The sequence below is a fragment of the Lygodium microphyllum genome, chromosome 30, assembly GCF_053477565.2.
Source record: "Lygodium microphyllum isolate KBCC chromosome 30, Lygodium_microphyllum_v1.1.10, whole genome shotgun sequence".
NCBI classification, from domain to species: Eukaryota; Viridiplantae; Streptophyta; class Polypodiopsida; order Schizaeales; family Lygodiaceae; genus Lygodium; species Lygodium microphyllum.
This window is the reverse complement of record NC_141164.1, coordinates 13,055,871-13,073,292: the sequence shown is the minus strand read 5'-3', so window position 1 is coordinate 13,073,292 and position 17,422 is coordinate 13,055,871. Positions and strand designations below refer to the sequence as shown.

General features: G+C 39.7%; 1 protein-coding gene across 1 annotated transcript; it reads left to right on the top strand.

Moving 5' to 3' along the window:
* Window positions 1-3,751: 3,751 nt before the first annotated feature.
* On the top strand, window positions 3,752-7,694 carry LOC148009561 (protein DETOXIFICATION 49-like). The gene is made up of 2 exons (XM_087673061.1): window positions 3,752-5,503; window positions 5,729-7,694. The coding sequence occupies exons 1-2, from the start codon at window positions 5,108-5,110 to the stop codon at window positions 7,310-7,312; spliced, it is 1,980 nt and encodes a 659-aa protein (XP_087529187.1). The 5' UTR covers window positions 3,752-5,107; the 3' UTR covers window positions 7,313-7,694.
* Window positions 7,695-17,422: the final 9,728 nt, after the last annotated feature.

The following is a 17,422-nucleotide window of genomic DNA, read 5'->3' as shown; positions in this document are numbered from 1 at the left end:
CTTCACCCTTGATGGAGTCCTTCAACATGAGTGTCATGTTTGAAAAGTCGGTTCTATGTTTGTCTTTTGTAGACGGCTAACTTTTGCATAAGAAATCAAAAGACATCCCTCAATGGCAACCACAATAATTGCACATAGGCACTTGATCAAGTGGCTCAAGCAAGGAGCATGCAAGCATGGATAATAATAGTTTCTTGATTTTATGTATTAACAACTCACTTAAAAACCAATCTAATCCATTTCTAAATGACTTGTGAGGTGCACTAATTAGAAGCCTTCAATATTTCCTAGACTCAACAATTGCAAAAGATCTCACACTAACATTTTGTCATGGGCATAGTGTTCCCATTTTCTTTATAGCCTTACATCTTCTTGTCAAGATTAATTAAGAAGACCCCTTTATTCAATGCATTTCAATTAATTGTCTTAAAATCTAAATTTAAACCATATAATAACAAACTCAACTTATACATTAATATGACTATATAAAGTGTGTTCCTTTAATTGTTCCTTCAGTTTTTTTTTTTTGGGGGGGGGGGGGGGGGGGGTGGGGGGTGGGGGGTCATCTTTGGTACTATTGAGGAAACATTAGCTTGTAGTCTGTGTGTGTGTGTGTGTGTGTGCGTGTGTTGTGCTTCTTATCGTGCATACTATCAAAGGTATGATTTGCTGACTACCAGAATTTTAAGAACATATTTGTATTTTTATCATCTTCTCACCTCATTCTAGATCCTCGTTTTAAGTTTCGACAAGGTGGTCAGCTGGATACTTCAAGCCCTTGTTAAGACTTATGGAGAAGGAGGCAATGGAGTTGCTTTTCTTAAATTAGTGCTTTGAGCCTTTGACTATTTTTGGCTTTAATAAGGATGTATAATTTTACTTTATGATGTATGCATTAAAAGTTTAGGAAATTTTATTAAGAATTGCTACATCACTATGTCTACCTTGCACAAAGGGAAGTGTAAATTCACATTGTGACTAGCTAGCATTATAATTAATGTTCTTTAACTCAACTCTCTCTATTAGCAACCTACAAGAGAGTAGAAATGACCACCATAATATACTCCTCATGAACGATGAAGTTGAGAGAGAGAGAGAGAGAGAGAGAGAGAGAGAGGTTTTTACATGGAAAGAACAATCCTAGGACACCTTAAGGCATATCCCACAACTCTATCTATGTCTTCATAAAGATGTGGTGAGGTACTAGGCCTTACAACATAGCTTTTTATACATCGACTTATAAGTCCAATGTCTAAATTGTTTCTCTTGAACCATATGAACTACACGGTTTGTAAAGAGGGCTATCATAATCCCAAAATTGCTTTCTCACGTCCTTCCACATTGGGCCTTCTTGATCATTAGACACCATCTTGGGATTGCTCGTGAGTGGACATTGAGGTCATGCACAATCTTGCATTAGTGGAGTTGTTTCCCTGTGGGGCTGGCTAGGTCTCTAAGCATCTTCCTTCTTGGCTATGGAGGTGGGCTAGTCCTCTCTTTTGGTTTGCAGAACATTCATGAGCCAAGTGAGATTAATGTTAGTGAGGTCATGTTGGTTTTGAATTTCCCCAAGGGTGAGCCATCTAGATTTCTTCTCATCCCATATGTCATTCCATATGGCTACACCTTTGTTATGCAAAGTTTTGTCAAGCTTCAGACTCTCAAAATTGTTAATTGTGAGTTTATCCTTTTATCCTCTATATTCTCCTAGTTGGTTGGATTCATAAACATATAGAGGGCATGCTAGTTTAGCTCAAGGCTATGCAAACTCCAATGCATTTTGATTATACTCACCTTAAGAATCCCTCACCCTAGTGCGAGAGTTAGAATCGGCCTCCAAACTTTCTCGGGGTGGTCAAGTCCCACACACTTTCAAGAAGTTGGACCATCTCCAATTTGAGAGCTTTAAGGTACACTTAAGAAAAATGTTCTAGGGATAGAATGAAATAAGATTTAATGCTAGAATGTGAAGTACATTCAAGGAAGAAGAAGTCCCTTTCTTTATTTGTTTAAGAGTGAACAAGGTGATGTGGCTTCATTCATTTGTCTCACAAAATCAACAAGGTGAAATCTTGAGAGTAAATCCAGCTCCCTTTCTTTTTCATGATCATTTTTATAAAGTACTAGTTCACTCATGAGAGAAAACATGGCATGCCTCCATTTATACTCATTTATACATCCAAATTTAAGTTCATGTATGGGAGTTGAGAGATAGTCTATGTGACTATCTATACAATGAGTGCTTCAAATAAATCTTGTCCCTAGGACAAGTGCTCTACAAAAACATTTTGGTGAATCAATATAAAAACTTTCAAATTGAAAAAATAATTTATTCACTTCAAAATTTCCAAATTTGTGTGAATATTAACCTGCAAGAACAATTTTGTGGTGTGTGTAAATTATGTGTGTTGTTTCTCCATGTAAAGTTGTGTGTGTTGTGTTTCCATTGTAGGTTGCTTGGGAATAGAATCCTAAACATATGATAAATGAATGACCATTTATTTAGATCTAAAATTGAAGGAAGCTTCCCACATGGATCATGGTTTTGCAACTCACTTGTTAGCATTGCTCATAAGGGCATGGCATTGTAATGGTTTGTCTGTACCACCAATTGTTGGCTAGATTACTTCATGTCATGTAAAATTTGGATAAAATAGAGCTACTAGGTTAAGGTTATTTTTGTTCACATAATTCATTTTTTGGCCTTATTTCCTCTATTTTGTTATGAGGTGCTTTAGAAGGCCTTGGTTGAAACTTCAAACCATAAACTAACTTTAAACAAAAGAGAAGATAAAAAACTTGATGTAAGGGAGCACACACACTTGCATCCTTGATTTATTGGAGAAGGCAAAGCCTTTCCAAATGCATGATCAAACAAGAGCACACATTGTGTGATGAAGCATTGCCTTGCGTTGTTCTTATTGTGCCAAATTTTTATGATGATATATATGGGAGACAATCCAGCCCTCAAGAAAAAGAAAAGATAAGAAAATAGAGAAAATAATCCTACAAAGTGCTAGACCAACTAAATATTTCCCTTCATGATGGGCTTGATCCTTCTAACGTGATACTATTATAATGTGCCCTAACGAGCAATGTTAAGAAATAATGCTAAGGCTTTGCTTGATCGCTGGCAACAAGCATTCTCTTTCCTCGATCATTGGAAGGAGCCTAGTAAGCTAATATTAATTTAGCATACCCTAATGGGCAATGCTAGGTAATAATGCTAAGACATCCTTCATAAATGCTAAACTTCGAAGCGACAACATGAGGCTAGCTTTTCTCAATCGTTGGCGGGAGCGTGAACTAATTAAGAGAGGCGAGAGTTTTCTTTATTTGTCTCTGGTTTTCACGAGCAACAAGGCTATTGAACTGTATTGCACCATGATAAATCACACTTGATCGCAAAGTTGGGCCGATGTACATACAATGCATGCCCTTAAACACGCTTACGTTTGTTTCTTTTTAACACAACCTTCTAGATCTACGATTGGATTATCAGATCAAATCCTGCTTGTCATCTGGTCTTATTACTGTTGTGTGGGCTCTTGGCTGGCAGTTTCCTTTTTTCGAAAGGGTTTTCCCCCTTTCTTGAAGTGACTTTTGTTAGACTTATTATATAGTTATCGAGCTCTATTCTTTCTTACGCACTTTACATCGTTTAAAAAAGTATGGTTAAAATGCTAGTCGTGCCCCAATGTCCATCTCTCTCTCTCTCTCTCTCTCTCTCTCTCATGTGTGTTGTACTGAAGCCACTATTGAATGCCCGGCATTAGCATTGAATTTCTGCCTGCAACAGCATAAGCACTCATTAACTGCCCTCTTAATCTTGTAGTAGTCTCTATTAATAGTTATGTCACGATCTTGATAGGCATTTTCAATTAAATTATCGTTTTATCAAATAATATTATTGTATGGACTCTGGAGTCTGGAGCATGATCTCAATCAATTTGATTGCATCACACCCACGCTGCTGACGAACTGGGCGGATTTGAAGTCAAGCAGGAGCCCGCGCCCCAATGCTGTGGCGCCACGTACACCCCCACTCCCTCAATTAATCTCCTCTTGACACTGTTGCTCGTCTCGTCTTGGGTTGGGGCGTCTGCTGGACTCTGTCTGATCACACACACACACTCCCTCCCTTTCTCTTCTCTGAGGTCTGCTTGTCGATGTAATCAATTTACAAGGGCGACTCTGATTTTGATGATGGATTGATGACGATCAGCAAGCTTTATGAGATCATATTGATCGCGCGCGCGCGCGCGCACACGATACAAGTTTCTGTGTGAGGGATTAACCTGTGGTACTCTCATCTGCTCCTCGCAGAGACAGAGAGGAGACACAGAAGGTGGGCTTTGAAAACCATGCTCCGATGACGTAGAGTTATTAAATGCTTACACACCATTTGTGGCAGAGTACCGCTATAAGTGAGCCATATTATGCGTAATTTCCGTTATGGTAGAGCATATCCTATAAGCGTATTGAGGTTATATACTATAATAAAATTCTATAATAATATTCTTATAAATATATAAATTTTCCATCACCATGAAACTGATGGAAAAACATTCCCTTCAATACGCCCCCGGTACACACTAGGCTTACAGCGCTCTCTCTCTCTCTCTCTCTCTCTCTCTCTCTCTCTCATGAGTCTTGTATAAATTGAAGAAGGATGGGGTGGTGTGGACCGTGGCATAGGCAGCATAAAAAACGCACACAAGAACTAAGATTTGCATCAAGATTCTCTCTCTCTCTCTCTCATCCTCGTCTTGCCGTCTATCTTCCTCATCGTGCGTTTGTGTATAAGGCATCCTTTGCAACAACAATTTACGATCTCAACTAGAAATGTTGTCATCCGGGTCGTCACCCCATTCTATGTAAGATTTCTTTGCCTTCGATCCTCTTCCTGAGAGCCTTTGTGTGAAGCTTCATATCAAGGCAGCAACTATAGTACTATACACACAATACACATTCTCACTGTAGTATCCGTATTTCTCGTCCTCTAATATCATCATCCAGCTTCTCTGTCGTCGTCGTCGTCATCATCATCAACATTAAATCATCTTACATCTATCCATCGATCTTTTCCGATTCGGTCTCGATAGCTATGTGCAGAACGACTTCTAACCGTACTCTCCAAACTTGCTCGCTAACTTGCAACTGTGATAGTAGCTACAAGGAGCAAGAACAAGCTGGGGCTGAGGCACAAGAGGTTGACAAGGAGGGGGAATTAGAGTCAATAACCTCACCTGCAGAACAAATCCACACCAATATTGAGCAGTCCCCGGCCTGGTGGTCACTCGCTTCGATAATTAATTGCAAGAGATCAGCTGAGATGGACAATTTGGTCTGCATGGACCTCGAATCAGGTGCTGCAGGTGATCTCATGCAGAATGGTCGTCATCAATATAATCATCACCATCAGCATCATCATCACACTACAGCTATTTGGGAGCCCAAATGTAGCGACTATGATTCCGTCCCACCCCCAAGTTTCTCCGAGGTACAATTGTAGGCTTACAACTGCCAGACAAATACAATTGGTCGCGAGTCCACTTCGTGACACCATCTCGCTAGCGAGGACTTAAGAACATATGATAAATTCAGCAGAGTTTCTGGACTAATTATAGTTATAGTGTATATTAATGTATCTTCATGCTTGTGTCTGCTTGTATATATGTCTCGATCACTCCACACTGAATTAATATTTCTACATGTGTGCTGCCAGGTTGTGGAAGAACTCGGACAGCTCCTACGGAATGCATTGCCCTTGGTTTTAGCAGGCCTTCTGCTATATCCAAGGGGCATGATCTCCATGTACTTCTTAGGAAGGTTGGGTGAATTGGAGCTAGCAGGAGGCTCGTTATCAATTGCTTTTGCAAACATCACCGGCTACTCAGTCTTGTATGGGCTGGCCTTGGGTATGGAACCCATATGTGGGCAAGCTTATGGAGCAAAGCAGTGGAAGCTCATGGCACTTACCACCCAGAGGGCCATTATAGGACTTTTTTGTGCATCTTTGCCCATCGCATGCCTATGGATAAACATGAAACGCATTCTCATACTGTGCGGCCAAGATGCAAGTGTCACTGCGACAGCAAGCATATATATTCTATTTTCGGTACCCGATCTTGCAGTCCAGTGTCTGCTGCATCCTCTCAGGATCTATTTAAGAAGCCAAAACATCACTATTCCTCTATCTACCTGTGCTGCCTTGGCCCTTCCTCTGCACGTACTGGCCAACGTACTGCTTGTAAATGTGTTACACCTGGGAATTCGTGGTGTTGCCCTCGCTGCGGTTTGGACCAACATCAACATGCTCATGTTCTTCGCAGTCTATCTGAAGTTCTTCCAACCTGCTTGTCGATCATCCAGCTTACCTTCGGAAGCTGGTGGCCTTTGGTCATTCAGCTCATGGAAATCATCATGCATCACAAAGGAATGGGCACCACTGATCAAGCTTGCTGTCCCCAGCTGCATATCTGTCTGTCTGGAATGGTGGTGGTACGAATTTATGATTATGCTGTCAGGCCTTCTAGTGGAGGCTCAAGCAAGTGTTGCTACCATGGGAATCCTTATCCAGATAACTGCGCTTGTCTACATCTTCCCCTCTTCCCTGGGTCTGGCTGTTTCTACGAGGGTCAGCAATGAACTAGGGGCCAATAGGCCTGCAAAGGCACGGTTGGCAGTCATGGTGGCATCATGTTGCGCGGTGGTTTTGGGGGTGTTTGCAATGGCGTTCACCACTACAATTAGGCATGCATGGGGGAGGATGTTTACAAACGATGAGACCATCCTTCGACTTACGGCCATGGCATTACCTATTGTGGGCCTATGTGAGCTTGGTAACAGCCCACAGACAACTGGATGTGGTGTTCTAAGAGGTAGTGCAAGGCCTTCAATAGGGGTGAAGATTAATCTGGCCTCCTTCTACATAATTGGTATGCCTGTGTCCATCATTCTGGTATTTGGGTTTCAGGTAGGATTTGTGGGACTGTGGCTAGGTCTGCTGGCAGCCCAAGCAACATGTGCTATATCCATGCTGTTGGTCATGGCCAGAACCAACTGGCTGTTGGAGGCAGAGAGATCCAAAGGCCTCACCAAAGCATCAAGTTCCAGTGCTGATATGTTGGAATCAGGAGACCAAATCTCATCAAAGATGAAGGGGTGCGATATTGATCAAGCTGTGGTAATCAAGAGGCATTTGAGCGTAACAGTTTTAGGCGCTGATGAAGAGGAAGAAGCTCGGGCTTTCATCAGCAACCATGACAGGCAAATATCGCTGCAACAGGGGGCGGTGGTAAATAGCTAAAATTTGCTAGGATGATAGTACAAAATACACCCTGGGTAGATGGTAAAAGACTACCCAAAACATGAAAAACTCCTCTTTTTTGCCTCTCCTGTAATCTCCGCAGGGAAAAAAAGTCACATCATAGGTCTTTCTCTTTTTAGGATTCGGTGGTTTTTATAAAACCCTGCGGTGGGGTTGAATTTTGGCAAGCAGTAGACTTGCAGACTGATGGCCTCTGTGTTCCCAATCATTAGGTACACAGAGAGAAGGAAGCGCTTGTAAGCTCTGTAACAACTACAAGGAAGCTTTCTAAATTCTCATGTCTCGTCTCTCTTTCTTTACCCCGCACTTGCACCCGCACCCTCTCCCTTCCTCCTTTTGCGCTTCGTTTTCCGAAATTTGAACTACGGTTAGAAATTTTGGGCGTCCTAACAAAACAGAAAGAAAATCTAGCACGCCTGCATCTCTCTCTCTCTCTCTCTCTCTCTCTCTCCCCCTGATCGCTCTTATGGACTTCCTGTTTAAGATCAACAGACCAAACGAGCAATTTCTGAGTTTAAAAATTTGTCCGTATTTCTCGTGCCGATATCACATTCTTATGTCCTTCGTTTTTGCGGGATCTCAATCATCTGAATATCAAGAGAGCGAAAGTTTTGTTGTTTGTTGTCGATTTTAGAGCGATTTAAGTGGCATCTGGGATGAGACTCAGAATTTATATAGAACCCAAAACAACGCGCGTGATGCGAAGTTGGAACGGATCACACCACCGCAGGAAAAAAGAAAAATTCTTTATCTTTGAGAGTGTCACCCCCACCTTATAACAAGCCAAATCCTGATTACATGTGAAAAGTTAAAACTCGAGCTGGTCAGCGGTGATAATGGCACTCATATTAATAGAGTTGCTGGAATCGCGCCTTTCTAGTTGAAATTCTTCTTGATTTTTAGTGGCAACCCGGAAGGGACAAACTCCCTTTACTTACACAGATTGGGAGATGTATATTGCAGCTCTAGAAAGACCTAATGAATCTCTCATCATTGTTAACCGTGCCATTAGCGTCATCTGTATAGAGGTTAAGGACCATTTGCTTACTACCATCAGGCAAAGTGATTCCTTTCTGTTGCCCGTATCCATTTCTTTATGGACTCTAACCATCCTAGAGCATGTGTGGCAATGGCAAAATAGTAGAGGAGCCAAGGGGCACCCCTATCGAATGGACTTATTAAGGGGAAAGGGGTCAATCGGAGCTCCATTGATTACTACTCCTGTGGATACATTCCTCAAAAGGGGCATTACATATTTGATGAAGGACCTATCAAATCCCATGTCGTGAAGAGATTAGAAAATACAGTCCCATTCCAGCCTTTTGTATGCTTTATCAACGTCAATTTTGAAGAAAATAAAATCATGTTAGATTGGTTTCTTGAGCAAAATCCATACCTTCCCAAAGTGCAATAATCAAGCCAAGGATATAGCGTCCCTTAATGAATCCTTTTTGCTCCCTACGGATCCATTGGTCTAGGTGTCCAAAGAATTTTTTTGCTCTTGCTTTAGGAAAAATTATGTATGCAAAGATGTCTTAGAATTCTTGAAGGAATTTGTTGGGAAGACCTTCTAGGCTAGGGGATTCTTCTTTTTGGAGTTCTTTAATTGTGTTCGAGAGTTCTCGTATTGTAAGTTCTTGTTCCAAGATATTAGCGATAGAGATTGAGTAACTACCTTTGGTCTAGTTAGGGCAATCTTGGCTTGGAGCTTTGGTTTTGGCAATCAAGAGGGAGGGGGGTACTCAAGACGTTAAAAAGTAGTAATCATAAACTAAAGTTAGGTTCTCCTTTTCATTGGAGGATTTCTCTCCATTGTCATTAGTGAGCATGGGAAGGGTTTATTTAATCTTTTCTTTTAGAAAGGAGATGAAACATTTCTTTGGATGGCCTATCAATTTGTTTTAGAAAAGGATGGAGATACATTGGAAGGTTAGGTGAGGTGGTCATTGGTAATAATAGCACTCAAAATGGTAGGGTTGTTGGAATCACCCCTTTTTAGATGAAAATCTTCTTGATTTTTAGTGGCAACAACTCGAAAGGGGACAAACTGTCTTTACTTACATTGATTGGGAGTTGTATATTATAACCTATGCGCTCTCACATGTCAAAATTCTAGTTCATCGTGAGCTAGGCTTGACCAAGTGCTTTGCCTGAAGTACATTGCCACACTGCATGCTAAACTACTAAGGTAGAATCAAGGCCAACCCATGGAAGCATGGGATTAGGTGCTTGTTTGATACTAAGATATGGCTTAAGCTTGAACCAAGCATGGTTTTTACCAAGGTAGAATGTTTCTTCATTGTGAGAGGCACCTTGGAAAATATTGTAGTGATGATCCACAGATTCTTCCACTTTGAGCAAGAGAAGCATAATCCAATCCTCTTGGGGAAATTGAATGCTTTTGATAATCCATCTAGGTGCCAATTCATCAACCTAGCTTGTTATTTCTAGGATGCGAAAACCCCCTTGCTCTTTAGGTAGGATACATGTACTTCTAGCTACTTTTGGGATTTTAAAATTGTTATCCTTTCACCCCCATAAGAATGCATTGCATGGATTTTCTAGCTCCTTCAAGGCAATTGCTAGTGGTTTTTAGCAAGCCAAGAAGTATATCGTGGAAGCCACGATAATGTGCTTGAAAACAACCACCCTACTCACAAGGTTGCCTTGGAAACTTTTCTAGTAGTCTAGTTTGTTTCAAATCTTTGAGAGGACCCACTAGCACCAGGGTTTCATCGAAACCATAAATTTCATGGGAGTACCAAGCAAATGAAAGGTCTAGCCTTCCTTTGTGATCTTGCAACCCTCTTCAATAAGCTATTTTGGGGGAGGTTTTATAAGGCTTTTGATACCCATCTTATAAGGGTTGACCACAGACCCTAAGGTGCAATAGAAATCCTTGATGCAACTCTAGAAAGACCGAAGGGATTCGCCATAATTGTTAACAGAGTAATCATGGGCCAAAGTTAGGTTCTCCTTTTCATTGGAGGAATTTTCTCAATTGTCATTAGTGAGCATGGGGAGGATTTCTCTATCTTTTCTCTTATGAAGGAGATGGAACATTTCTTTAAAATATTTATCAATTTTCCATGCCCACTAAATTTTGGTAAAAAAGATAGCCCTACATGCCTCAAAAGTTCTTGTTTATTCAAGATTTCTTGTCCATTTTGGGCTTCCAAGAGCTCACATTTGGCATATTTCTAAGCCCTCGAGTTCTTTTTGTGGGTTATTGATTGTTTTTTGACATCTCTGAGAAGATCTTGTGTTTGTTTCATTGCTTGCTACCAAGTAGTTGCTGCAGGGGAGAGGAGGGAGGAGAAGGCCCATCCCCATATGTGTTCTATGCTCACTTAAACAAGTCTGAGTTTAAACAATCGAGGATCTCGGCATGGAGCCAACCTGATCTAATTATATTGTCTTGGTTCAAGAGGGTGAGTTGCATTGGCCAACGGTCCAATAGAGAAATGTCCCTATGGGTTTTGGTGTTGGCAATAATGAAGGTTACTAGGAGTCCTGTAGAGATATAAGCTTAGTCAAGCCTAGCTTTTCTTTAGTTCCACCCTTGTTGTTTATTGGTCCAAGTAAATACTCTCTTTCTGTCTACTTTCACTAAATTCTAGTTCATTTTAAGGTTAGCCCCCACGTTTCCTTTCTTTCCTTGATATCACTTGCCCTTTCCTGAGATAGTGATCTTCAATATCTTCTACCATATCGAAATCACTGAGAAGGATGATTAGACAATTAAAGCACTTTAGAGAGTTTAAAATTCTAGGTCTTTGAGTGAAGGAACAATCGGCATAAACAAAAATAATTGCAAACTCCTCATATGTTTTAAGTTTAAGAGAAACCTATTGATTATTCATGGCATACCAAGCCTATGAAATTATATTTTTCCACTTTGAATGAGCTCCTATAGTGGTACCACCACTACAACCTGCATGACTAGTAAAGAATCAACTCAAAATCAAGAGTAATCAAAGGAATGGTATCATAGCAAACATGTGAAATTATTTTTTTCCACTTCAAATGAGCTCTTATGGCAATACCACCATTATGACCTAGATGACTAGTAATCAAGAGTAATCAGAGGAATGGTGTCATAGCAAACTTATGAAATTACATTTTTCCACTTTGAATGAGCTCCTATGGAAATACCACTATTATGAGTTTCATGACTAGTAAAGAACCAAGAGTAATTAGAGGAAATACTTTTTAAATTTATTTCTAGGTCACAAACACTTACATTAACTTCTTCTAAGCATATACAATCCAAAGAATAGGCAATCTAGCTCAACCACAATTTAATGGTTTTAGCTTTGATAGGGTTTGATAAACCCTTAGTATTGAAAGATATAATCTTTAATGCTTTAAACATGATAACTTTTTTTAAAGATTGTTTCCCCTTCGAGGCTAAGGTATTTGACTTGGCATGAGGAGAAGCACCACCTATTCTAGAATACCTTCTTTTGGAGGCAGAATTATTCTCACCAATAGGATAATTTTTTGATTTGTTGTGATGTCTAGGGGGAAGAGATCCTTCATTCACTTGAGACATTTCAAATTCTTTGGGAGGAATGTTCAGATCATGTTAGTAAACATCCTATCTAAGTCTAATTTTAGGTCTTTGAAGAATTGGGAGCCATCAATAAATTTGTCGTCACCATCGTCACATGATAGCTCAAGGGCATTCTTCTATGCTAGGGTTTTAGTCACTTTCTCTTTTCCTTTAGATGGTTTATCCTCTATGGGTTCTTGGGAGCCAAAGGAGTTGGTTCACAAGCTCCAGGAGCAAAGGAGAGAATTTGTTTTGAGTTTTTTTCTTTTGTTGTTTTGTGTTTTACTGCTTCTAATTTCTATTGTTATTTTTCCTATTGTTGGCATATTGGAACTCATTAGGGGTGGCTTCTTGGTTCATATTTTGTTTGGGGGGTTCAAGGGGCTTAAGTTCGAGACAATCCTTAATGAAATATTCTTGTTTGTAGGATTTGAAGTAGGAATCGGGGAGGTTTCTATATACCACTAGTTGATCATGTTCATGGGTGCCAAACTTGTCATAGCTTTCTAAGATATTGGGAAGTTTCTATGCTAGGTCTAGCTCAACCAAGATTTATGGGTGCCAATGGGGATTCACAAGATTGATTAGTCTTTGTCCTAAGATTTTTCCCAAGGGTGAATCTATTTGTTTTAGGACAGGAGGAAGATACATTGGCAGGTTAAGATGCTCTACCCAAATAGGGACTTTGGTCGTAGTTTTGAGTTGTTCGCGGGTTGAATATAGGCTTCCACTTGAAGAGGGAGAGAGGTGAGTTCCTAGTCATCCATTGACCATAGCTCATAAGTTTAAGTGTGCGAAGTCCTTAGAATCAAAGAGGAAGAAAAAGTAGTTGTTTGGTAAATATTGGGCAATCGAGACTTTACCTCCCATAGATTCCTAGTTAACTTTAATCCAGTTGTGCAGGAAATCAATAGAGGGTAGGGGCCATGACACAAACTAATGAGTGCTTGATTAGCAAAAAGAGTTTTTCATTGATCCATACCTTGTCTTAAAAAACAATACCTTTTCTATTTGCTTCTCCTTTTCTTTGTTTGACATTTTTCAACATTTGATGGGCTTCTTGAGTCGACTAGTCTCCCCAAATGACGCAGTTCGCTTGTTGATCTCCTAATGGATCCAAACAATCATTTCCTCACCTTGGATGCTAGATGCCAATGTTTGTAGCTCATTCTCATTTTTCCTTTTCGCGACTCGCCACACCATAAGCTCCTTCACCATGGCTACTACTAGTTCTTAGAGCATCCATGCTGGGAGCTCCTTGAAGATTTCCTCCCTTGTAGAGGTTGGTGAGGTGCATTGTGCCAAAGTAGCCTATAGGTTCAAGTAAAATCTTTAGGAGGAAGGCCTACTTGACTTGCTTCAGGTGCTCCATTGAATCCATTGTCTTAAAGATTATTAGGGATGTAAGCAGGGTTGGAAAGAATGGCCTTATAGCTGGCCCTTAAATCTTCAAAGGAGGGGATATCAAGTAGCCACCCCCTATTAAGGGGTCACAACTCATCATGATGTTTGCATGCAATGATACAAAGAGCATGCCTTGGGAAGTGCATGCCTCTTCTGTGGCGGGGATGACATGCATAGGGGTAGAGAGGGAAACTTTAGGATCCACATCTAGCAAGCTAGTGGGAAAAAGTACTTGTGGCACTTGATGGTCGTGTCCTTATTAGAAATTGATTGCATGAGCACCATGTGTTGCGAGCTTATTTGTCCAAGACTGGCATGATAGTTGCCCCAATGGAACTGATGGACCAAACTTGATGAAATTGCTGTTTGCATTGGTGTTTGGGGTATCGATGGTGGGAAAACATTTCATTCCATCCAATTCTATCCCTCTTGCTCCAAGAACCACCTTTCTATTGCTTTAGTGACCATGGACCATGGTTGTTTAAGAGGTATAGGAATTCTCTAGTTTTACAAAAATCAAGCAAGAGTCCTTAGAATGGTTACCATATCCCATGATCTATTTTCCTCATTACACTTGCCATACAAAGGGCCATGCCACACCTAAGTTGAGAGACTTAGACAAGTAAAAGATAGAGTGAGCACCAACACAACCCACACATTGACCACACAAGGCCCCTACTTGTGTCAACAAGGAGAGAGTGTGTGTTTGAGGTGAGAGAGAGCCATTTAGAGGAGAGAGAAAAGGGTCTCTAAGTGAGAGGACATCATTTTCATCAATCAATGATTGCCAAGTATTTGGACTTCTCTAAGTTCATGGAGTACCACCATTTTTAGAGATACTTCATAGACTCCCTCAAGTTTTGACACAAAGTTAAGAGTGGTCAAATAAACTGCCACACACTACACTTGATTGTGTAAATTGTGCAAGTGAAATTTACTTAGGTGTGGCTTGGCTCTAAGTTACCATTTTATGTTTGGAAGAATATTCTCCCAACTAACTTCTATGCTAATACTCTCACAATTTTTTAACTTTAACATCCCATAATGCTTGAAGAGTGAAGATCCATGTAACTTCAAGATCAAATAGTAGTGACCCCCACACGCACTTTCATGTTGGCCAAAAATCACGAACAAAATACATCTTCTATCTTTAGCATCCTCTATAGCCAACTCTCCTTGTATTTGGATCCACAGATGGTGGATGCCATAGAACCATCCCAAAAGACATGGCAAGCAGATTCCTCCATCCCATAACTACGTGTACCATCCATGAGCCCTCATCTCCTTAGCTTGTTGGTAAGGAAGAGTGCCCCCAAGGTCAATTTTTATGCAAAAATCCTATCCTTAAAGTAGCAAACATAACATCTATAAGTCCTTCATGCCCTTCTTGAATAAATCTTCATTGATATTAATTGTCTGGATTCTATTTGTTTGCAAACTTTAGAGTCTTGATTGAATTCTATTGTATTCACAAACCCTTGCCACCAATACTTCCTCAATTTCCTTGCATGTTGTAGGATTTTACACCCTCAGATTTCTATCAAGATGCACTTTGACAAACTCCCATGCAACTCTCCAAGAGGGGGATAGGTCATACCTCCTCTTACCTTCTTGAAATGTCATTGTTCAACCTCTTGCAATCCTCTACTTTGAAGCTCAACAAGTCTCCTTCTTGGCTAAGGAATTCCCACTTTTGCCAAGTGACATAGCAATTTGCAAATTAAACACCCATGACTAAAATATATTTTCATTCCCCTCAATGGCATTATTTCCCATGTTTACGAAAGTTCCTTCTAGGATATTTGCCCAATCTTTTATCAAACCTTGACACAATCCAGTGGTTTTGATCGCCTTCACTGTTTGTGACTAGATTGTTTTGTCACTACATATGCCCTTATCTCTACAAAATGTTTTTTTCTCCTTGTATATGAGTTTTGCTAACATTTTAGCCTGGGGCTCATATTGTTGCCAACAATTTAATAGTTTCTCTCATCTTCTTTGACTCAACCTCCACATTGAACCTCCCATCCCCTCACCCTTTTTTAGACACACCATGGCTATCAATTCTAAGTATTTGTCCTTACCAAAAATTTCCCAGGAAACTTTCCCATCATAGCATCCCATGTTTTTTGCATAGAAGAATTTCATGTCACTAGTGGAAGAGAGAACTTGAAAGAAGGGAATACAAAAGACTTTAGGATCTTTAAACTCACATGTAGTGGCCTAGGTGGTTGTGTTCCAACTCCTATTTTTCCTCCTTACTTTCTCCATTGGCCATTGTGTTGTGCTAGATTTTGTGATCCCTACACCTATAGGAAAACCTAGGTATCTAAAGACATTTCCCCTATTTATTACTTGCCCTTTCCAACCTAAGCAAGCCAAGTCCTTCTTAGTGATGCTGGTCAAAGAATACTTGGTCATGTTAGTTTTTAGACCAATTTCTATTTCATAAAGTCTAAACCTTACAACAATTTATGTGGATTTAATTTTTCCACCTTCAGGATCATGAAGAGGTCATCTACAAATCTTTGACCTATAGGTTGCTTATTTTTATATCTAATTCCTTGAATCTCATCATTCCACGCAAGATTCTCTAGTAAACAAAATAGTGGGTGTGTGGCTAATGCAAAGAGAAGGGGACTAAGGGGAGACCCCTGTCTTACACCTCTTTTAATCACCAAAGGATCCATGAGTGAACCATTCATAGAGATATATGTCTTCGCCTCTAGCTTGAGCATGAAGGGAAAGTTTGCAATCTTGCTATCAAAACACATATTTCACATAACCTTTCTTGTGAGATATTTTTAGCTAAACTTGTCGAAGGTTTTTCAACATCCATCTATAAGAAAACCATTTGCTACTATGATTTCCCTGGCCACTCTACTACCAGTATGACATTGAGGACATTATCAACTAAAGAAGATATTTACGAGCCCATTCCTCCCCCCCCCCCCCCCCATTGATGGATATATGTAAAATAAAATGATTATGGATTGTACTACAATACATTGTTAATCATTGTGCCCAAACAAAGTCAATGTACTAAATTGAGGGCATTATGGGGCCTATCTCTCTATTGGGAATTGCATGTAAAACATCTACAAAAGTATTAGCATATTATTAGTGATTGTAGTATGGTCCATGAGCATTTTCCACTAGTCATTTGATGCATCTATGGATATATGACCAAGCAATCAACATTTACATGTTGCACTAGTAGCCAACTCTTGTCTTCTTGAAATCAGATATACCTAACTTACAACATGATGTAGGCTTAAGAGTCTAGCATTTGCTACAATACTATGGTGCAATACAACTTTTGGGAATTTGGATAACATTGTAAAATCTAATCTAAAACTTTTTTATTTAGAGACATATCTAATATATTTGTTAAAAAGGATTCCAATGGAGCACAACTAGCATAGCATTTGGGTCTATATTGCTTAGTTAGAAACAATTAGTGCTAGGCTTGATGAGATATGGGCCCAAACATATGCATGTGCACACGTGAGCTATGTATCCTTGCAAATAAGCATGCATACACATACATATACACATGTAAATACATATGTTTATGTCACCAACATACACATGAATTTTTTGTAAAGGTGTTTAAAATGACTCTATAATTATATCCCCTTTTATACTTAACACACATAAAACTTTTATACTAGGTTGTAGAGCTAAGCAACCCATCTGAACTATGATATCTTAAGTGTCACTAATAGTACATATGCATAGGCCTCTCACTTGTTTAGGCTCGTAACCCATATTTGCAATTGAATCAAAATAGACCTTAGATAAAAAAACTTTCATAGTACGTATTACACTTCTTCTCCCTTTTAAGAAACACAACTCATATTTTCAACTGAATCAAAATAGACCTTAGATAAAGGAATTTCCATGATCAAGGATAGCTTTTCACAAAGGCCACTTATCCCAAGACCTTATATAGGCTAGTTTATGATAGATGCACATCACTTATACACATGAGTGGTGGACACAAAATATGATGCTAATTACAAAATATTAATTTTATTATAAGTGAGAAGGAAACACATTTATTTCTATTTTATATTAGAACTACATTAGAAATGTCATGCACAATAAGTTTTTATCAAATCTCAGAT

Bases quoted from the DNA above. Each gene is read 5' to 3' on its own strand.
- LOC148009561 (XM_087673061.1), top strand. From the start codon at position 5,108: ATGTGCAGAACGACTTCTAACCGTACTCTCCAAACTTGCTCGCTAACT. The intron at 5,504-5,728 runs GTACAATTGTAG...GTGTGCTGCCAG, and splicing joins CACCCCCAAGTTTCTCCGAG to GTTGTGGAAGAACTCGGACA.